This window comes from Durio zibethinus, chromosome 19 (genome assembly GCF_047325235.1).
Source record: "Durio zibethinus cultivar Kanyao isolate XHJ-2024 chromosome 19, ASM4732523v1, whole genome shotgun sequence".
NCBI lineage: Eukaryota > Viridiplantae > Streptophyta > Magnoliopsida > Malvales > Malvaceae > Durio > Durio zibethinus.
In genome coordinates, this window is record NC_143180.1 from 16,793,381 (window position 1) to 16,817,403 (window position 24,023).

The following is a 24,023-nucleotide window of genomic DNA, read 5'->3' on the forward strand; positions in this document are numbered from 1 at the left end:
CCTTTAATTTCAAAATTAAAAATCACCATTATCACATTAAAACGAATCAAAATTTATTAGACGTAAATTACTTAACTATCCCTAACTCCTCGAGACTAAACAACAGCGCTAGTTTTGCCATTGCCAGTCAATACATTAGTTTCCCCACCCCCAAAAATGCTAGTACATAAATAAAATGGGTCTAATAGGCCAAACCTTAATGGGCTTTATCCCCTTCCCTTCCATCATTTTCTTTCATTTCATTCACAACCCAATCCTTAAACCCTCTTCCCCGGCATGCCTCCATCAAACAAATTGAGTGGCAAAACCCTAACAAGAAAAAGGATTCATTTTCTCAATTTGATTTGATAAATTTTATTTTGGACAGAAAATATTGAATTTGTTCAATTTATTCTATTCAAATGCTTGAGATATAAGACTCTGCTGCTTACAATGCAAAACCCAAAGCTAAGAGGGCTCCTTTTGGGATTCAATTTCACTAACGCCAGAACCACCACCTTGTTTGATTCACTCCTTTTCCTACTCACAAATTCTTCGTCTTCTACTTCTTCTAATGCAAGGTTTTGTCTCCCTAAAAGACGTCGTTTCTGCGGGTACGCTGCAGAGCAATTCTCAGATGATGAATACGAGTGCGATTTTGAGAGCCACAAGGTATGCTTCCTTCTCGCCACTCCTTTTCGCCCCAATTCTTGAATATGTGTTTGTTTTTCAGTTAATTTATATGGAAATTGAAAAGAAAAGAGCTTGTTTGAATGCTAATTGACGGCAATGATTACAATTGATTGATATTATTAGGCCTCGTCTTCTGTTGCCAACATAGATGAATGGAAATGGAAGCTTAGCATGTTGTTACGCAGTGAAAATGACCAAGAAATTGTTTCTAGAGATAAAAGAGATAGGAGAGACTATGAACAGATTTCCAACCTTGCTAAAAGGATGGGACTTTACAGGTATATACCATCTCTACATGCTTAGAACATTGTATTTGATTTGCAGAAATATATGTTTTAATATTTATATATATACGTCATGAGAATGAATGATTTACTGTCCTGATTATTCCCCCCCTTTCTTTTTTGGTTGCTGTACTAGTGAAATGTATGGGAAAGTGGTTGTTGCAAGCAAGGTTCCACTGCCTAACTATAGGCCAGATTTGGATGATAAACGGCCACAACGGGAGGTAACAAGTTCTGGGAGTGCTTGATAAGTTTTTACGCTCATTGTAGCTTAAGAATAATTCTTTCCAGAATGGAGAATTGAAAATTATGATGGTTTAATTTTGTAGGTTGTTGTACCATTAGGCTTGCAAAGGAGGGTTGAGGGTTTACTGCAAGAATACCTTGATCGACTGCAGTTAAATTCTGGGAAGGTCAGAAAGAATTCAGATGATGTGAATTCCATTGATCAAGCTGAATATCTGAACCCTGATGAGAATCCAGATTCTTTCTTGGATAACTCTGTTATGGAAAAGGTTCTTCAAAGGAGGAGTTTGCGACTGCGTAATATGCAAAGAGCTTGGCAGGTATTACCTTTCTTTCAATTTCTTCTTTTTCTTCTTTTCCTTTGCGCAACGGCAAGAGTTTGATAGGTGTGACTGGCTTATTAACTCTTTCTCTAATTTTTTCTTATGTTATCAAATTTGCTTCGTTCTACTTGGCTAGCATTTCTGACTTTCATTTTCTCCCTTTTTGCTTTCTTAAGATATACTTTCATGGTTTTCTGCTTTCTAACTTTTATCTTTACAAAAGCATATTCAATTTTCCATTCTCTTACTATAGATGTTGTTTTCTTATATGTGAGGTCTTTTCCCCTGTACTTTGTATAAGTTTTCATCTGCATTTGTGATGTTGTATTTATCACTAAAATGGTTGTCTTTTAATCAGTACCTGAAATGTCACAAATGTGATCAAGCATTAATAGCATAGTGTTGTTTATCATGATTCTATTGCAAGTAGTTACTTAATAAGTACAATGCTAAAACCTCTCATTTCTACTTATTTTTCCCTAGCAATAGTTCTCAGTCTTTCTCCTTTCCTGTTTTTGCTTTATGAGTGTTTACATTATTAAAATTTCTTAATTTCCAAATTTAATATCATCATTGGGACCTACAGTTAATTGGAAAAATTTTTTTTCTTTTATTTTGTCTACCTTATAATCAATTAGTTGCAATCTATTTGTCAAATCTAAATTTTTAAATGGTTAAACTGTTGTTTTTGATGATATGACAAGTGGGTGAAAACATGTTAAATGGGTTGGGTTGTTATATAGGTTGTCTTTGGTCGATCACTAAGGATCAAATGTATGTCAATTTGTGTTGAAATGGAATAGTCCAGATCAAACATGATTTTTGGCATGTTACTTTCAAATTATCTTAGATTTGCCTTGGCCCATTTATTTTAAGTTATGGCTCCATTTGTTTTGTGGAAGTTGACTTCCAGAAAATATTTTTTGGAAAATATTTACATTTTATTGAAAAGTAAATATTTTTTATTATTTGAATGAGTTAATGAAAAATGTTTTTTATTATTTGATTATTTTTTGAAAAATCTATTTTTCTTTCAAATACTATTGACATAACTATTAAAATATTGAAAATTATTTATAATTACAATATATTAAAATTATTTATTATTAAAATTATTAGTATTAAAAATTATATTTAATAATACTATTTAATATTAAAATATTATATTAATACAAAAGCACTTAGAACAAAATTATTTATTATTTATAATAATATTTTAAAATATTTAAAATAGTATTACTATTCTTAAAATATTATTTTTTTTAATATAATAATAAAATTAGTAATATTTATTATTAAAATATTAAAAATATTTATACTATTAAAATAATTATATTTTATATTGAAAGTATTTATTAGTAAATCATAACAAAAATTATTTATTTATATTTATTATTAAAATAATAATATAAATGCATTAATAAATAAAATATAAAATAATATATTTTAAATTGAAAAAAATAAATTATTAAAATATTCATTTTATGAAAATAATAGTATTATTATACTATTTAATATTAATTATTAAAATAATAAAATTATTATTTAATATATTATTATTTATTATTAAAATAATAATATAATATTATTTATTATTGAAATATTAAAAATATTTATGTTTAATAATATACAAAATATAAATATTTAAAATCAAAATATCAAAAGATTTTTAATGTTAATATTTAAGTTTTCTAATATAAATTAAATAAAAATATTTTTATTGATATAATAATATTTCATATTGGTTTAAATCAAGCTTAAGCTTAAATATAATGTTGAAGGTCTTACTTGAGTAGTACTATATAAATATTTTTAAAATTAAAATATTAGAAGATTTTTAATATTAATATTTTAATTTTTTTATGTAAAATTAAATAAAAATATTTTTATTAATATAATAATATTTTGTATGGGGTCAAATTAAGTCTGAGTTTGAAAAAATCGTATTCAAGGTCCAACTTGAGTAGAATTGTACTTGTGAGCTTGATAAATAGTCCTACCCATATAGAGCTATTTTTTGGAAAAATTTTTCTCCTTTTCAAAAGAGGAAGATAATTTTCAAAAAAATTGTTTCATTTTCCGTTAACCAATAAGTTATTTTCCATTTACAGTCAATTTTCTGTCAATTAAAAATAAATTTTCGAAAGTCATTTTCCATGAAATAAACGGAGCCTAAATCTGAATTAATTAACTTGGTATTGACTTGGAAGTTTTTTGGGTACCACCTCTAGGTTCAAATTCCTCCTTGTTTGGGTCAATGACATGGCTAGTTGGTTTTGATTGTTTCCCTCTACTATAAGTAGCTGTTTTTTTCCTTCTTTCCTTGTTGTTGGGGATTCCATGCATATTTGTTGTAAAGTTGGAAGCACTTGCATTGCTTTCCGTATCATGCACTTGCTGAAGAATGGGAACAAGTGAAAAAGGGAAAAAGAACCACCTTTTTTTTTTTTTTTATCTTTTTTATCAGTTGTCCTTCCCATTTTCAGGAATCACCTGAAGGCAAGAAGATGATGGAATTTCGGAAATCTCTGCCTGCATTCAAGGAAAAGGAAAGGCTTCTTCAAGCAATTGCACGTAATCAGGTTTGAGCATGGAACTTTTGTTCTTATTTGGAGCTAAGCATATCCAACCAGAGTACATTGTTGCCAAGAGATGTGCTATTCACTTTTCTGTTTTGAGAAGTTTCTGGCTTTTCATTTCTTTGCATTTGTTTGGTTTGGTCCTCTTTATGCATCTGATTTATTATACTGAGATGGCTTTTTTCTGCTCTGTTAATTATATTATAAGTATTATAGCAGCAAGTCTATCTATACCAATATATTAAAAAGGTGTCCATTTGGTTCCTGCTTGACAGCTGTCCGTGATACTTGCTTTCTTGAGCTGCTTGGGCTTCAGTTTTTTTTTTTTTTTTTTTTGAGTTTGTATTGCTGCTGTTGAGCTGAGAAATAAATTTACAATTTTTATTTCTTCACAACTCCAAAAGTTGCTCCTACCAAACTTTGCCCTGTTTCATTAAAATGAAAGCAACTGTGCCATATTGCAGGCCATACCCTAGTACATGATTAATATTGTGACTCGTATTAGCAAATAGATATCTTAAGATATGTTTTGGCCCTAGTACATGATTAATATTAATTATGACTTGTATTAGCAAATAGATATGTTAAGGAAATTGAAGCCACTTCGTAAGCTTTAAAAGTAAGAATAATTCCTGTCAAGTAGATGTCTTGCTTGTTACAAAGACTGAGTGGCTGCGTACATGTTGACATATATAAGGTAAAAGTTCAGTCACTCAACCATAATATGATGGTGTTAACTTTATGTAGTGAGATACAAGAGAAGAACATTAGGTCTACATGATGGAATTTTCAGGGAAAAAGCAAGTCAATTAAGTGTAGACTATTAAAAGATGGTAATGGAGTCCATTAGGAGTCTATGAAACAAGAAACAAATTGAATATAGAAGGATATATATCTATTATGAGAATCAAAGGGAGAAGGTTCACCTCATAAGGAGTGCCTGATTTAACAGATTTTGTGGTATATGTGTTTATTCCTACTTGATGAAGAAAAATTTTGGAATAACTGTTGCGTATTGTAAATTCTTCCTGGTTATTGTGTTTGTCATTTTCCTCTAGTCTTTTATTTTCTTTCTTCAAATCTATTGCGAAACAACAGATAAGGTACCTTTACTTGTGTGTTATTTAGAATGGCAACTAACAATTTTTTAGTTGCTTGTTAGCATGATACATCATAAATCTTCGATGCACTAATCATGAATTTATAACATGTTTTCTGTGTAAATGATTACTCTGTATTCAACTCTGCAGACAATTTACTAAAAAAAAAAAACAATACAATTGGAATTTCTTTAGGGGTTATGAGATGCCTGATCTTATTCATGCCTGTGCTCTCTACTATCATTCTAAATTGTTTGATACAATGGTAGGTCATAGTGATATCAGGGGAGACTGGATGTGGCAAGACCACTCAACTTCCACAATACATACTGGAGTCAGAAATAGAAACTGGTCGTGGAGCATTCTGTAGCATAATTTGCACACAGCCTCGAAGAATATCTGCTATGGCAGTTGCAGAAAGAGTGTCTGCTGAAAGAGGAGAGCCTCTCGGGGAAACAGTGAGTCTTGTCCTTCTCAATAAACAAGCGCATGTGGACAAATAATATACAATTCTTTGCTCAAAATAGTTTTAATTTTGAAAACTTCTTTATTCTTGCTTCCATACTCCAACAGATATTTTTTGGTAGGTTGGTTATAAAGTTCGGTTGGAGGGTATGAAAGGGAAAAATACCCATCTGCTTTTTTGTACCAGTGGTATTTTACTTCGCCGGCTGCTAAGCGACCGGAACTTGAATGGTATAACACATGTTTTTGTTGATGAAATTCATGAGCGAGGAATGAATGAAGGTGCCATCCTAATTACCTACGTTTTATGTCTTCTCTCTCTCGAAAAGCTGTCCAGTGTGATTCTTAATAATTGTATGTTTTGGCATTTGTGTATTCCAGATTTCCTACTTATTGTGTTGAAGGATCTTCTTCCACGCCGTCGAGATTTGAGATTAATTTTAATGAGTGCCACCTTGAATGCTGAGCTCTTCTCCAATTATTTTGGTGGGGCACCTAAAATTCACATTCCGGTAAGTTAGAATTTGAGCTTACACTTTGTGTACCGATATGTGGTGTCTCTGATATATTAGTTGTTCAGAGAATATGCAAACTTGGAGTGTCATCTATCTGAATAATATTGTGGAAATTGAATGTATATTGAAAAACTGCTTCTATTCAATTATACAAGAATCTTAGGTTTATATACAACTAACTAGGGGTTAAACTAGGAAACTAAATCTTCCTTAATTCTAGGGATACAAATACTTAATTCTAGAGATACAAATATAAATATACAGATTACAAGATTACAACCAGCTGTAAATAAGTGTACAACCAGCTGTAAATAAGTGTTTTCCCACACTCCCCCTCAAGCAGGTGAATAGGTGTTTTCCATTCCCAGCTTGGAAATAATTTCTTGAAATGTTGCACTGTTGAGACCTTTAATCAACACATCTACAAGTTGACCCTTGGTTGATACATAAGGTGTACAAATCAACCCACTGTCTAGTTTCTCCTTTATGAAATGCCGGTCTACTTCAATGTGTTTTGTTCTGTCATGTTGCACAGGATTGTGTGCAATGCTTATTGCAGACTTGTTATCATAGTAGAGTCTCATTGGTCCATCCCACTTGATCTTCAAGTCTTCTAGGATAATCTTTAACCATAGTAGTTCACAAATTCCTTGAGCCATTGCTCTGAACTCTGCTTCAGCACTTGATCTTGCCACCACATTCTGTTTTTTACTCCAAGTCACAAGATTACCACCTAAGAAAGTGCAGTAACCTGAGGTAGATCTTCTATCAGTTACTGAACCTGCATAATCAGCATCTGTATATGCTTCTAGAACTAACCCCGAATCTCTTTTGAATAAGATACCTCTCCCAGGATTGGCCTTCAAATAGTGCAATATACGGTAGACAGCCTGTAGGTGCACTTCTTTAGGACTATGCATAAATTGACTTACCACACTCACAGCATATGCTATATCAGGTCTAGTATGTGAGAGATAAATGAGTCTTCCAACTAATCTTTGGTACATCTCTCTATTTACAGCAGCATCTTCATTAGGTTCTCCAATTTTATGATTAGGATCTATAGGGGTATTTGCAGGTTTACATGCAAGCTTCCCAGTTTCCTTCAGAAGATCCATCACATATTTCTGTTGTGAGATAAAAATACCATGCCGTGAGTGAGCTACTTCAATTCCTAGGAAGTTTTTCAATCTCCCAAGCTCTTTTATCTCAAATTCTCTAGCCAAACACTGTTTTAGAGATTCTCTCTCTTTTTCATCATCTCCAGTTACAATTATATCATCAACATACACTAATAGAACTGTGACTCTCCCTGAATCAGAGTGCTTGATAAACAATGTGTGATCTCCTTGACTCTGTTTATATCCCATTGCTAGCATCACTTTGGCAAATCTCCCGAACCAAGCTCTAGGAGACTGTTTAAGGCCATATAAAGCCTTTTTTAGCTTGCATACTTTGTTTGCTTCTAGATGACCTCCAAATCCTGGTGGAACCTTCATATATATTTCTTCTTCCAAATCACCATGTAAAAAAGCATTCTTTACATCAAATTGTTGAAGCTGCCAATTGTAATTTGCAGCCAATGATAACAAAATCCTAACTGTATTCATCTTGGCAACTGGAGCAAAGGTTTCCTGATAATCCACTCCATAGGTCTGAGTGTAACCCTTAGCCACTAACCTGGCTTTATACCTTTCAATAGTACCATCTGCCTTGTATTTTACAATGAAAACCCATTTACACCTCACTGGATTTTTTCCTTTAGGCAATTCTACCAATTCCCATGTCTGATTTTTCTCTAAGGCCTCCATTTCTATTTTCATGGCTTGCCTCCATTTCTCACTGGATAATGCCTCGGATAATGTAGTTGGAATAGAAATAGTGTTTAGGCTCACAAGAAAATTTTTGTGGGATGGTGAGAATTTTTCAAATGACACAAAATTAGATATTGGGTATAGTGGATGCTTGGTACATTCTCTGGTTCCTTTCCTAATGGCAATAGGCAAATCATAATCACTAGTTATAGTTTTAGGAGATTCATGCTCATTTTGAGAAACAGAGTCAAAAACTGTAGTTACCTCATTTCCAGAGTTAGGATCAGGTTCTTAGACTGGCACTGGTTCAGGATCTGGAACTTTCCTTCTTGAGTACACCTGTAATTCCTTCATAGAATCAAGAACAATATTATCCTTTGTCACATCTTCCGTATTTGGAATGGGTTCAGACTCAAATTCAATGTTTGACTTGGGCTCAGCAGAAACAGGTTTCGACTCATAAGAATTAATGGGTGTAAATGTTGAAGAAGGGGGCAAATCAAGCAAAAAGAAGTCTTTATCCTTATCTTCCATGAATGAAGTCTCCCCCTGAAGATAAGGTTGAGTAAAAAATGGTTTATTTTCTTCAAAAGTGACATCTGCAGACACATAAAATTTTTTGGTAGGAGGATGATAGCACTTATATCCTTTTTGAGTTGAAGAATACCCCACAAAAATACACTTAATCGCTCTTGGATCCAACTTTCCCCTATTATGACTGTGAACATGAACAAATGATTTACAACCAAATATCCTAAGTGTGAGATTGTTTGTGGTATTGAGGTTGGGATAAAATTGTGAGAGTAGTTCCATAGGAGTTTTAAATCTCAAAACTCTTGAAGGTAACCTATTTATAATGTGTGTGGCAGTGAGAACAGCTTCCCCCCAATAAGATTTAGGTACATTTGCTTGAAAAAGAAAGGCTCGGGTTGTGGCTAATAAATGGCTGTTTTTTCTCTCTGCCACTCCATTCTGCTGTGGAGTATTAACACAAGATGACTCATGGATAATCCCCTCTTTTTGGAAATAGGTGGATAGACTCTGGTTGAAGTAGTCTCTTGCATTATCAGACCTAAATCTCTTGATTCTTACTCCAAATTGATTTTGGATCATGTTTTGGAAGCTTAAAAACACATTATTCACATCTGATTTGGATTTAAGTAAAAAAACCCAAGAGACCCTAGTACAATCATCTATGAATGAAACAAACCATCTCGCACCAGAAATATTAGGAATTGTAGAGGGACCCCAAATGTCACTATGAATCAAGTAAAAGGGAGTATAACTTCTTTTGTTATTGATTGGAAAAGACACATGTCTATGTTTTGCAAATTCGCAAATATCACAATGAAAATATTCAACATTTAATTCTTTGAACAAAGAAGGAAACATGTTTCTCAAGGTTCCAAAAGAAGGATGTCCAAGACGAAAATGATAAAGCCAGATTTTGTCTTTATTGGAAGATTTTTCAGAAAGAAATGACAAAGGTAAACTATTTTTTATACTACTTGTGTTATTTGATGTCTCAAGATAGTATAGTCCATCCTTCTCCTTAGCAAGTCCAATCATCTTCCCTGAACTCTGGTCCTGAAATTCACAATAAAAGGGATAAAAAGTTACTTTGCAATTCATATCTCTGGTAAGTTTTTGTATAGATATCAGATTAGTAGACAATTCAGGAACATGAAGAACATTTTTGATAACAAACGAGGGATTAACTTGAACATCTCCTAATCCTGCCACTGTGGTAAGTGAACCATGAGCAAAAACAATTTTCTTATTACTAGGACACAGGTTATATGTACTAAACTTTTGTGGGGAATGTGTCATGTGGTCTGTGGCTCCTGAGTCAATGATCCAAGAACTCGTAATAGGCTTAGCCGAGACATTTAATCCATGAGAACCGGAAGCTTTACCTGAACTAGAAACTTTACCCAAAGAACATACCATAGTAGGCTTTTCAAGGATTTTCAATAAGTTTCTCAGCTTTTCAATCTCTTCCCTGTTGAACTCTCCTTGTTTCTGAGACATCTGTAGTACTCCAGTGATTTTTCCAGTTAACATTTCCTCAAATTGGGTGATAGTGATATCTTTCTTTGAAAGGGTTCGGCAATGAAGGCCTAAAAAAGTCGGCAATGAAGGCCTAAAAAAGTCAACAATGAAGGCTAAAAATTTTTCTTCCCAAGAAGAGCCTAAAGCTCTGATATCATGTGGAAATTGAATGTATATTGAAAAACTGCTTCTATTCAATTATACAAGAATCTTAGGTTTATATACAACTAACTAGGGGTTAAACTAGGAAACTAAATCTTCCTTAATTCTAGGGATACAAATACTTAATTCTAGAGATACAAATATAAATATACAGATTACAAGATTACAACCAGCTGTAAATAAGTGTTTTCCCACAAATATGTTTTGCTTCATCATCTGTATCCTTTCTATTTCAGTTGGAAATTAAGAGTTTTGGTAGTCACAGTTCTGTTTCATGTGATTTTAAATTGTTATATGTGGATTTTTTAAAATTGTACATCTATTTGAGGACAAAATTGTTCTATATTCTCTGAAAGCCCAATGGAGTTTCTATCTTCATACCAAAATCTGCCAAATTTCCTGGGTCTCTCGGTCAGTGAAAAAGCTGTCTCTCCTACACAGACCCAAATACACACTTAAATAAAGGAATTCATTGATGGCTTTGAAGGATGAAATTTGTCACTGCTGTTACAAAAGTAACCTTTAAGAGGATTGACATTAAAAACTTAAGAAATTGATAATAAATCTTGGTTTAAACATAAAAATAGTAATAACAAAATTTTGATTGCTGCATATAGTTAATCAATTTTTGTCTCCTGAAGGAGTTAATTATTTTTGTTTCCAACCTTCATCTTTTTGCCACTTGCCTCTTTCTTATGGTAACTACATTGATATTTGATAACTAGAAGGATATTATCCCACACCTATGCATGTCGATGAGAAAATGGGTGCATTTGCGTGCGTCTGTGTTATTGCTCTTGTATAAACAGTACTTGTAATTCTGGCAGGCATTTTCCTACTCATTTTCATGTTTTTCTGTTTTATTTTTGCATCTATTTATCTTGAACTAGTCCATGCTTTAGATATATTTAAATTTGGATTGGATGTAATGAGATCTTTTTACCCAAACTCTTTTTTCTTTCAAATCTAATATTATTCACGTATGTTAGGGCTTTACATATCCAGTCAGGGCACATTTTCTGGAAGACGTGCTGGAATTTACTGGATATAAGTTGACTTCTTTCAACCAAATTGATGATTATGGCCAAGAAAAAATGTGGAAAATGCAGAAGCAACTTGCTCCACGGAAAAGGAAAAACCAGATTACTGCTCTTGTAGAGGTATGCTACAATTACTTGGTTATCAGCTAGGGAGGGGCTAAAAAATTTACATCACTGTTTGGTATAGTGCAAATTAACCTGCTGATTGAAAGGTAATGTTTAATTTTAAGCAATCTAAAATTTGTAGGATTGTTGTTTTTTCATATGGGGTTTCGATCTTCCTCTTTTTTTTTTTTTTTGTCGTTTGAATCTCTTTTGGTGATTAGTGTGGATTGCCATATTGATTTCAATTTCGAAATGGGATGATGTTCTGGAATTTAAAAATCCTTAATGCATAAGAAACTATTTCCCTCGTTTTCTTAGCTTCTGATCCAATCTTGTGCAAATGTAACATTTATATTGCAATTTCTTATTGGGATCTTGTATAATTATTTAAGAACACGTGATGGTTAAGATAGAGGAGGGGGATTTAGACTTTGGAGGTTAAGATAGAGGAAGGGGATTTGGACTTTGGACATCCACTTTGGGGTAGGGTAGTTTGAATTAAGTGGTGCAACTGGATATTACTAATCTGACCCGTAGGGTTTTTTTCCCTTACTCGTTGGTGGTGGGGGGTGGGCAGCATGTTTGAGGTTAATACAGCTTCATCAAAGTTATTTCCTTTAAAGGCAACTAGGTCAGTTTGGTAATGTTTGGCTTTCTCTTTTTCAGATTCAGACTGATGTGCTTAGAAGAAGATATGTAAAAGAAAGTTAATTGTGTTTGGTAATAATATATATAAATAATTGCTTTTGTAAGAAGGCTTCTATATTCTTGACCTTTTCATCTTGAAGTAACTTTTAGAGGAACCAAACAATTACAATAATGTTCTTAATAGCTTGAAAGCAGTTCTGAACCATCAAAATACATTTCTACATAATCTTATGTTGAAATTGTGGTTGATTTTTCATGGAGTGCTCTATTGCTCAAATGGCCGGCCCCCAAACAGATGGAAAGTCTGGATGTATGTGTCCTTAAATTGGAGGTTCTAATCCCACTTGTATTGCATACTGTTGGAATTGTGCTTCTTTGCAAATACAAGTGACTAGCTTGAGGCTAAATAGCTATTGATGCTGAAATGTCCCAAGAAAAGGTTTATTCCATGTCAACCCTCGTAGGAAACTACCTTAGAATAACCAGGACTGGATGATGATCATCAGACTTAAATTATCCATTCCTTGCATTAGGTTTGAACTTTGTCATTCAAACAAGGTTGTGTAGTCTTTTCTTGTAAAATGTAGCCATTTAATAATTTGGTTAAATGACTTGAGCTTTACTTGAATTTGACCTACTCAATGCATTAAGGCTTTTGCAATTATTCATCACAATCGTCAGTAAAGAGTTCTCTGACCAGCGAAGAGCGTTATATCATGTAATGTTCTTTACATCCTTTTTTTTTATTCTGATATGGTTTTAAATAACTTACCTTAGCAGTTTGATTTTCTACTTGATCCATTTAATCACCACTATTTTTTTTTTTTGTGGGATTCTGATATGATTGCTTACTTTAAGGCATGGAATTGTTCTTCTTGTTGTTGTTGTTTTTGTTTTTAGTTTTTTATTTTTTTGCCTTTAGTTTTCTTCGGTGCTAATACTTGTGTGTGGTAACATGTTTGAGTGAAACCCTCTAAAGCGAAAATTACAAAAAAAGGTTCAGATTATAATTCTGAATGTATGGTCTTCTTATCTCATAATTCTGCAGGATGCTCTGAACAAACCAAGCTTTGAGAATTATAGTTCAAGGGCACGTGATTCTCTAGCATGTTGGATGCCTGATTGCATAGGATTCAATCTTATTGAGGCAGTTCTATGCCATATATGCCGAAAGGAAAGACCAGGTGCTGTGCTAGTATTTATGACTGGTTGGGAAGATATCAGTTGTTTAAGGGATCAACTTAAAGCTCATCCCCTTTTGGGAGATCCTAACAGGGTTCTGCTTGTAACATGCCATGGTTCCATGGCAACATCTGAACAGGTGGGTTTATTTCTGTTCTGTGAATCACCTGAAGTTTTGGATATAATTTATGCTTAGAAGTTGCAAAAGCAATGAGACACAATGTCTGAAGAAAAGGTCTAAGATAGAGTCATTTGATTAGGTGATGAAAATTAAGTTTATAGAAGGAGCATTTTCTAACATATGAAATAGAGCTAACTATATAGTTTTTAATAGCAAAAGGAATATTTTGTTTATATTAATTAAAGTATCCACCTTTGGTTAAAATATATACTATAAAATCAAGAAAAAATAGCTATGACTTCTCAATATTCATTTTTTAAAAGGGTCAAGTCTCTTTCATTTGGTAGAAATCATTGATTATTAGGTCTTATGAAAACTATTTAGCAAAGTGATCTTTGAAAAAGTCATCTTCCATTTTATTTTTAAGGTTCTTTTTTTAACTGGAAAGCTTCCTCAATTGTTTTCTTGTGATTTCAGAGTATATTCTACTAAAATATTTTTAGAATTGATTTCCGCATCAATGGTCCTATGATATCAAAAATAAAAAGGCATTATACTAAAGAAAATTGCATTCACATTTTCACCTTAAAGAGCTAAGCATTTGTAATAAATCAAGCACTTTATCATTAATTAATGGGTGTTGAGCATTTGATTTTGCAAAGAAAAATACAAAAGGTGATTTTTATAGTATGAAATTGGAAACTAAAGCATAGCTAAGGTGGGCATGGATGAAGAAGCTTAATAAGCTCTGCATTCCTTTACTTAAATCACTATGAAATCTTTAACTTTTAATCAAGGTTTATTGCAGAGCCAAGTGTGCTAGCATTGAGCTGATTTCAATATAGATAAAGCAATGTCATATGTAGCAGCTAAGTAGCTAGCTGGAACCAAACTTGAGTTATATTAAATTCTTTCATTGGTGCTATCAATCACTTTAATCTTTTGATTCCTTTGAGCACAATGTTGAGGGGTTGAGGAATTGCAGTTAATATAGTGTTAGTTTGTGTATATAGTCGCATTCACACACACACACACACACAGAGAATCAGCAGCCTTTTGCCACTAGCTCAAACTTGGTAGCTCATTAACTTAAAAAAAACATACTTTCTCGAACTGCTTCAAAGCAAAGCTACCATTAAATGAAGTTTATTAAATTGTTCTGCACACTTAATAAAGCTGAGGAAAACCTCATTGGAAGTTTTTTATGTTCTCATACAATGCCATTCTTTTGACTGTCTTCTTTTATTTTCCGCAGAAATTAATATTTGACAAACCACCTACTAATGTACGTAAGATTGTTCTTGCTACAAATATGGCAGAGGCAAGCATTACCATAAATGATATAGTTTTTGTAGTAGATTGTGGAAAAGCAAAAGAGACCACTTATGATGCTTTGAATAATACACCCTGTCTGCTACCTTCCTGGATATCTCAAGCATCAGCTCGGCAAGTATGTATCCTTGTAACCTAGACTTATATCATTTGGATTGTCCTTTTATATATAGAGTAGACTATGTACATATTTACCTTTATTATACAATTTTGACCTCATCAGTTGCCAGGTCAATTGATATAGAAGTTTTGTGATATGAAGTTTTTCAATATCCTGTTTGCCCATGTCTGTATAGGCATTGTTCAAGAGTTGCTTCTTGTGTTTGCTTGCCTGAGAGTATGATTTGGTTTTTCTAAGACTTATTCAATTGAGACGATTTCAAAGATGAGTGTGTTTTTTAACAACTATTGGGATGTTAAAAAAAAAAAAAAAGGTGAACACTCTGTTGTTAACGCCATTATATCAGACAGTATCTGAATTTCTTTGGGGCTGGGGGGTGTTTATGTTGCCTTCTTTTCTCTTGTCATGGCTGATGTAAGTGGTTTTGGGTGATATTTTGGTTTGCAGAGAAGGGGTAGGGCTGGTCGTGTGCAGCCAGGTGAATGCTACCACCTATATCCCAGATGTGTTTATGAAGCTTTTTCGGAGTATCAACTTCCTGAACTTTTAAGAACTCCCTTGAATTCTCTCTGCTTGCAAATAAAAAGTTTGCAGGTAGAAAGCATTGGAGAATTCTTGTCAGCAGCTTTGCAAGCACCAGAACCATTGGCTGTAAGTATTGTTTTAACCTTTTACTATGTATAGTTTTAAGTATCTGAGTGTCTCCTACATGATTGAAATTTGATTTTTGATTGATTTCTTATCTTTGTTACAAAATTATCCATTCTTATAAGAGAACAAAGTTGCAATTGAAGAAGGAATGAGAGTAATAGTCCAGTGACAAGATTATACCATATGATTCTGTTTACTGCATTTGAGCAGCAACATGGAAATTCAGATAAAATACACTGATACTTCTTCTGTAAAATGGTAAAAGAACAAGATTGTATAAATTTGCGGCAAACAGGTGAGAATGGGGGGATGTTTGACTCTAGACAGGGTAAAAGTGGTTAAAGTCCTTTAAAAGAAAGTTAAGAAAGCAATTTCTTACTTGTGCTTGCATGAATACTGTTTTATATTTGTGCATGCAATGTTCATCTATCCTTTTATATGCTCTGGTTTGGCAATTTTGTTTTCATTCATGCCTCTCTATTGGTATTCCTGTTTTCATTTTTATGAGCCATCGACAAACAAAATGAATGACAGGTCCAAAATGCTGTTGATTTTCTGAAAATGGTCAGGGCTTTAGATGAGAAGGAAAATCTCACTAATCTTGGTTAGTTTGCTATTACTTTGCTGAGTAGATGTATTTTGCAACATATACTTTGTATCTATTATTCCTTCATAACAAATTTAATGTCCATCTTTTCTCTTTGGGGAGTTTCAAAATTAATGTTTTCTTTTTTGAACATCTAAACCTAAGACTTCTCTGTATTCTACATTTATTTTTAATGATTTTTTTCAAGCGTTTGGAATAAAAATCATAAAGCATCAATTTTATAAGATATTTCAGAATTAAAAATAAATAACCATGAGTCTAATTTTTTTCTGAAACTCCATGCAAGTCAAATGTGGATGTTCAATGTGGAATGGAGGCATTACTACTTTTGGTGCTGTTACTTATTTCCTTTTCTTGTTCTTTTTCCCTTTTTTTCCAATCAGGAAAGTTTTTGTCGATGCTTCCTGTAGATCCCAAGCTAGGGAAAATGCTAATCATGGGTGCTATCTTCCGTTGCTTTGATCCTGTATTAACAATAGTATCAGGACTTAGTGTCAGGGATCCTTTTCTTTTGCCTCAAGACAAGAAGGATGTAAGTACATAAACATCAGTTCTTGACGGTATATTGAACTGTGTTCTTTTGCTTATGTAACTTTTAATATTGCTCTATATGTACTGCGAAGTATGACAAAGACCTGAACTGGTATGATACTATCATATGTTTCTATAGAAATTCATATCAAACTTTATAATGGTTTCCATTTTTTCTCTAAATTATGCCCCCCTTCTCTCTCTTTCCCGGCAAATCAAGATTGAGAAAAGAGAAATGAGTCCTTTGAAAACCCTAACTAATTCTGCAGTGATAGTATGCAATGGCCCTGCATCACTAGTTTTTCTTTTTTTTTTCTTTTGGTTTTCCCTTTTATCTTTTTTGAGTTTAAAAATGGTTTGGCAGGAACCAAATTGCAGATTGAGGGCTGGGGGGGGGGGGGGGGGGGGGGAGGGGGGAGGATAGGTGATAAGTTAAGCTAGAAAGGCTACCTGATCTCCATGAATGAAACCCCTGGTTGCTTTGAATGATTTTTGTGTATCTATCCATCATAGTGCTATTTTAAGGCACAAGTTGAAAAGGAGAACTACTAGTTTTATAGTGATAACCACGAATATGATATTTGATGACAGAAAGTTGACTGGGAACAACTAGAGGGATATACGTAAACATCTCATGTCATAAATGCTTCTGGAAATCTAACTAGGAAGTGATTGGCCAGGGAAAAAAAAACTAGGAAGTAGAAACTTTATACAATGGTGACTGCTTTAGGTATAGAGAAAGAAAGCAAATTGTCTATAATCATTTTGTTGCCTTGGGAATGGAAATAACTGTGATATTGGCACATTTTGTAGCTACAAAGCTTTCAAGGTTTATGAATTAAGAATTTGCTTTGAATAATATAATTGGAGTTCCTAAAGTAGATAGCCAACTTTGCTGAACTTGGCTAGTTGGCTCAAATAAATCTTAGCCATTTACACATTCTTTTGCTTCATTTGTATATGTTCAAAGGTCATACCGGTTAAACATCAAAATAGTGGATTGAACTTTAACCCTGAAATTTGATGGGTCTTATAAGCTTAATCTCCTGAGTTGAAATTTGAGCGGTGCACTTGGTATCCCCACTGAGCTGTAAATTATTGATGTGTATTCTGTTATTCATAGTAAACCTACACAAATCTCTTGGTTATTGCTATTTGAGGTCCATCTCTTCTGTGGTTTTATTAATGTTAGGGATAATACCCCAATAAGCCCTTGAACTTTACTCAAAAATGGAAATAAGTCTCTAATCTTTTATTGCTTGAAACCTAGGCAATAAACTTTTATTTTATTGTAATTAGATTCTTGACAGTATAAAACATTCATTTTTTTTTTTTTTGGTTAAAATTCTTTTACTTGGATGGTTTAATTTGTAGAAAATGCTTACTTAAATTTATTTGGATGAATCAGCCAAAAAAAAATATTTGGATGAGTTGAATGACAAATATTTAAGATAATGCTATTTTAAAATTGTCAATCGGACATTATTCACCAATTTTTAAGATTTAGTGAGTATAATTATAATGAAATAAAAGTTCCATAGCCTTAATTTCATGCAATAAAAGATTTGAGAGCTTGTTTGCATTTTGGAGTAAAACTCAAAGGCTTATTTGGGTATTAAGCCTTAATGTTATAGTATAGTATCTGGTGCTTCTTTCTTCTAATTGCTTATTTACGTTTTTGTCTAATTTAATTTTCTATGAGATAACAGTTACCAAGCTAATAATTTGACAATGTAGGCTGTTGATATTAATACATCATTGCTTGAACTCTCAATTTGCTTGGTCATTTTAATCTATCAAGTTTCTTTTAATCTATCAAGTTTCTTTGACTAATGATCCTTTTTATGTTTTAGTTAGCTGGGACAGCAAAGTCTAGATTTTCTGCGAAAGACTACAGTGATCACATGGCTCTTGTCCGTGCCTATGAAGGCTGGAAAGATGCAGAAAGAGAAGGATCAGCATATGAGTATTGTTGGAGAAACTTCCTGTCTGTACAAACTCTTCAGGCTATTCATTCTCTTCGGAAACAATTTAGTTTCATTCTAAGAGAAGCTGGCTTGGTAGATGCTGATGCTGGCTCCAACAATAAATTAAGTCACAACCAGTCTCTGGTTCGTGCTGTCATATGCTCTGGACTCTTTCCTGGAATAGCATCTGTGGTGGTGAGGCATCTTTATTATCTACAATTGCAGCTTCAATATTTCATATTGATTATATGAGATGACATTTACCATTTTCGTGCCTTACGTGCAGCACAGAGAGACATCGATGTCTTTTAAAACAATGGACGACGGCCAGGTTTTATTATACGCTGTAAGTGAAAACACCAAATCAAGAAAAATTAATGAGATAATGTACTGTTGTTCCGAAAGAAGATCAAAATTATACCATTCTCCTAAGCAACCTATCTTTGGCAATAAAAAAAATCAATAATCCATTTGTGCATTTTTTAAGGAAGCTTGGCAAAGTTATGATCTTGTCTTGAGATTGCCTTTTTGCTTTACCAGAAGTTGAAGAAGTATATTTTGTCCCTGAATAATAGTTTTGGCAGCATCTTATTTCATCATGGGAGACAACAGTTGCAAATTAAATAGAAAAATGATTCTTTTTTTCAACTTTTTTAACTCCTTTATGCAAGGAAGTTATTGCTTCTGTCCCATATTTCTTATATTTTGCTGTAAATCTTTGTCTTGGACCTTTTTTCTAATTTACTTTTAGTTACAAGCCGGAAAAAGATCTTAAGAAATTTTAATCAACAGGCTTTCATTTTTCTTAAATTATATATAAAGTCCAGAAATATAAGTAACAAGGGTTAAAATTTGAAAAGTTTGACCCCAAAAATAGAAAATATTTATAGAAATTTTGGAAAGTAATAGATTATCTTGCAAATACTTGCCATTGCCTAAATAGGGGTTAGTTTTAGAAATTATTTTGATTAATTTATTTATTTATTTCCTGTTCACCATACATGGATACAATTTTATGGGTCATTTAACACATCTGTGGTTAGTGAATAATGCCATATAAAGGAGAATTTAGGGTGGATATATCCCATAACTACAAGCTTGTAATTTTGTATTTAATGTTATTGCCTATTACCAAAAAAGAAAACGGAGAATTTAGGGTGGATATATCCCATAACTACAAGCTTGCATTTAGGACTTTAGTTTGCATGACAATCTTCAGAGAACTTTTTTGTTAAAAGAAATGTCTCTCTTTCACATGCACACATATGCATCCTAGTAATTTCTGATCAATCCTCTACTTATCTCTTAGCAGTTCCTGAATTAGGAAACCTTCAAACCATTATAACAGTGTTTTCACATTTATAGAAAACTCACCTGGTAAATAAACAGGCTATCTCTTCCACTGCAAATTTAAGATTTTTTTTTCTCTTGTTGCGAATTTAGATTCCAAATGTCACTGCTATTGTGTGATGCTATTATTTACTTTTGCTTCAGAATTCCGTGAATGCACGTTACCAGACAATTCCTTACCCATGGCTAGTCTTTGGTGAAAAAGTAAAGGTCAATACAGTTTTCATACGTGATTCCACTGGTGTATCTGATTCTATATTGATGCTCTTTGGTGGTGCTCTAAGCTGTGGGGTACAGGTGATTTCATTTGTTGACAAGTACATATTATTTTCAATCCTAAGGAATTGAACTGCTAGGAATTTCTAACTAATCTCTTGGTTATTTCCAGGCTGGGCATTTGAAAATGTTACAAGGATATATTGATTTCTTCATGGATTCTAGCTTGGCAGAGTGCTACTTGAAGCTCAAAGAAGAACTTGATAGACTTATTCAGAAGAAGGTGAGCTAGGATTCCTGAAACTCTTATGAAACTCTGGCAAGATGCGTATGAAACTCTTATGATGCATTCTTTTTTGTTATTAGAGATTAGAAAATGTTTTGAATTAGTGCTGTGCTGGATTCTGTTGTCTTATCTATCAAAAGTGTATGGGTGACTTTGAAAGTGCTTTTTCTGCCTTTATCAGGTAATTTATCTGAGTAATCAAGGGTGGGGTAGCAATGGATTCTATCAAAGTGCATCCTTTTTTGCATGATGTAAATGTTTTTATAAAAAAAATTGATGCACTTTTTATACGGTTATGATATCTTTTCACTGCCTTTAGCATGTTTACTTTTTTTTTTGTCCTTTTGTATAGGTCATAGTGTTTATTTTTTATGATCAATAGTTCCATTTATTTAAAAGCAAAATAATTATTAATGGATGCTAGTTCATGGAGAAGTTTTATTTCAAGTGTAAAGTTCTTTAGATTCATTGTGCTGTATGTCAACCACCTAGATTTTCCAATACCGGTTCTGAAATAAATTGCCAGAAATCGGATTCTTTCACTTTGGTGTCTTTGCAATATTTATTTTATTAGCATAATATATACTGCTTCAACTTGCATGTCAATCTCTTTAGTGTACTTTGTTTTGCGCTGCTGAATTGTCAATTCTTTATATATCTTTTATTTTAGGAAAGCTATTGATTGTTTGGAAAATATCTGAATAGTTATTTACAACAGAAAAATAGAATTCATTCTATGATAGTTGATTTCCTTTTTCTTTTTCTTTCTACACATAATCAAACCAAATTCAAGGTTTCACCAATTCAGGATTGTAAATAGATGTTTGTTCCAATAGCTGGCTTTTAGGACTGAGCATTTATGAAAATTTTATACTTCAGCTCCATGCTAGGTGTGAAATAAGAGCACCTTACTGGATTTAGGTTTTAGTATTGGCTTTTACTCGATCTGTCCTTTGTTTCAAAAGATATGCTGCCTTCCTATATGCAGCTTCAAGATCCTAGCATTGATATTCACAAGGAAGGAAAGTACCTCATGCTTGCAGTTCAAGAGCTAGTGTCAGGAGATCTATGTGAAGGGAGATTTGTTTTCGGCCGTGAATGCAGGAAGCCCAAGGATCCCAATGACAACAGTAGATTCACTAGGGATGGAACAAATCCAAAGAGCTTGCTACAAACTTTGTTGATGAGGGCAGGGCATTCACCTCCAAAATACAAGACGAAGCATCTTAAGACAAATGAGTTTAGGGCATTAGTGGAATTCAAAGGAATGCAGTTTGTGGGAAAGCCTAGGAAAAACAAGCAGCTTGCTGAAAGGGATGCTGCTATAGAGGCATTGGCATGGTTAACTCATACCTCTGACAACAGTCGTGATGAAGATGATTCCCCTATTGATGTCACTGACAACATGCTAAAACTTCTTGGGAAGCGTCGAAGATCAAAACGCCGATAGGTTTATTTATTTATTTTTGGCATGTGTTTAGGCGGCCTGGGATCTGTGGTTTAAACAAAGAGGAACTCTGGATATCCAGTGTTGATTACAGCTCCAATTGTGTCATCAATTCTTTATCTAAAGCGTTTGAGATTTACAGTGATTAGGGGGCCTTGAAAGAGGAAGGGCAGAGTTTCTGCTTCAGTTGTATGAACTTATTGGTGAAAGAGAATCAAGATCTCTATAAAATTCATGATGTATAAGTAAGGTAAATCTCTTATAAGCTTTGACTGTATTAAAAGCCGATGGTTGCATGTACGTGCATGTAAACTATGTAAAGAATTTAATAAATATGACTTTATTTATTAAATTATGGATGAATGCCTTTTTTGAAGGTGGCTGGGCAAAGTTTTATTCTGATTACTACTTACTGAGAAACGAATATGTTATTTTTAAATGGAATGATTATACGGTCATATGATGCTTTTAATTTCAAATATGAAAGTTTAAATTTTGACAATCTTAAATAAAAAAAAATGTTGGTTCAAGATAGTTATGCATGCTATAATAACAAGTCTTTGTTAGTTCATTATACAGTTTATATGAGTTTGGAAGGTGAAATTAGTTTTGATGAGTTTGGAAGGTGAAATTAGTTTTGATGAGATTAAAATCAGTAGTAATAATGAGATTAATTATTGTAATAATGAGATTGAGTATTATAATGATAAAATTAAAATTAGTGATGAAATATACATTTGAACGTAATCATAATAGTAAAAATGAGGTAAAATATAGTGAAAATAAAAAATAATCATTAAAGAAATTATATTAAAATTTCTATAAAATAAAAATTTTAAATAATTTTACATTCATAAAATTAATAAATAATTAAAAATTACTAAAAATAGTTTTATTTCAAATAATAATTTTGTTAATAAATTTTAAAATTTAATAAAATTGATAATAATATATAAAAATGATTTTTTTAAAAATTGATAAAAATTATTTTTATATTAAAATATTAATTATTTTTATTCAAAATAAATTTAAAAAATAAATAAAATAAAAAATGAAAAGAAATGGAAAAAGCTTTTAAATAAAAAACTCGAAATAAAAAAAGGAAAAGAATAGATTAAATATATTTTCATTGTTACATTAAAATCTTACAAAATAAAAAAAAAAATACAACAACAAAAACAAGGGCTTATTTAGAAAGATAGGTCCACTGGTGATGAGTTTTTTTTTATATGAAGCTTAAAGTATCAGTCAGATTTTAAAGTTGCAGTATTAGGGATAGCAAATCAACCCGATCAGATCATCTAGGGTCAAATTTAAAAAAAACGGGTTTCGAGTCGGGTTTGGTCAGTTTTATTTTTTTAAATGACGGATTCAGGTCAAGGTCGGGTTTATATGAAACCTACCCTGATCCGGTATATTTATCAAAATACCCTTGATGTTTATCTTGTATCATGTACTATATTTAAATTTTAGTTATTAACTTTTACTTATCTGATGTTTGAATTTTAGTTTTCTAAGTTTTATATATTTCATAATTTTATTATCTATGATGAGAATTTATGAGTTTTAATTTACTAAGAGGGCATTTGGTTATTTTCTCCTAAAATCTTATTGTTGGGTATTTGATTCTAATGTTTGGTTTAAGGTAATATGATTTCGAGAAAAACTGACAAATTCTCAACAGTACCCAAAGTCTTAGAATCAAAAACTCACATCTTCATGAGATATTTTAGGATTTCGAGGGAGAAAGTAGCATTATTTTCAAATTTGACTAGACTAAAAAATTATGAAATAGTCGTTACCATTTGAAAATCATGTCTGAAAATAAATGTAAGTCAGTTGTAGGTTTCTAATGAAAAAAATTTGGTTTATATATGACATTTGGCATAAAAATGACTTCAATAATCCCTTACAAAAAGTTAAATAGTGTTATTCAAGGTGTTTCTATCCAAAAATGCCTTGAATAATTCAAAAAAAATTTTATGAGGGGATTATTGAAGGTATTTTTTGGCAAAAACATTTTGAATAACCTCTATTAAATTTTTTGTAAGGGATTATTCAATGTGTTTTGGCTAAAAACGCTTTTCAATAATCTCTTGCCCTTTTTTTGAGATTATTCAAGGTATTTTTTACCAAAAACGCCTTAAATAATCCCTTACAAAAAATTTAATAAAGTTACTCAAAGTTTTTCAGCAAAAAATGTTTTT

General features: G+C 32.4%; 1 protein-coding gene across 2 annotated transcripts; it reads left to right on the forward strand.

The window, feature by feature from the left end:
• The first annotated feature begins 241 nt into the window (after window positions 1-241).
• Window positions 242-22,192, forward strand: ABO6 (DEA(D/H)-box RNA helicase family protein). Of its 2 annotated transcripts, XM_022909880.2 has the most exons (19): window positions 242-651; window positions 796-950; window positions 1,093-1,180; window positions 1,286-1,522; window positions 4,012-4,107; window positions 5,474-5,662; window positions 5,792-5,951; window positions 6,051-6,181; window positions 11,202-11,372; window positions 13,054-13,326; window positions 14,564-14,758; window positions 15,209-15,412; window positions 15,947-16,016; window positions 16,403-16,551; window positions 18,404-18,712; window positions 18,804-18,863; window positions 20,012-20,164; window positions 20,256-20,366; window positions 21,358-22,192. In XM_022909880.2, the coding sequence occupies exons 1-19, from the start codon at window positions 433-435 to the stop codon at window positions 21,817-21,819; spliced, it is 3,432 nt and encodes a 1,143-aa protein (XP_022765615.2). In that variant the 5' UTR covers window positions 242-432; the 3' UTR covers window positions 21,820-22,192. The 2 variants fall into 2 exon arrangements, with proteins under 2 accessions (XP_022765615.2, XP_022765616.2); XM_022909881.2 differs by lacking the exons at window positions 15,947-16,016; window positions 16,403-16,551 and having other exon boundaries at window positions 277-651; window positions 21,358-21,955.
• Window positions 22,193-24,023: the final 1,831 nt, after the last annotated feature.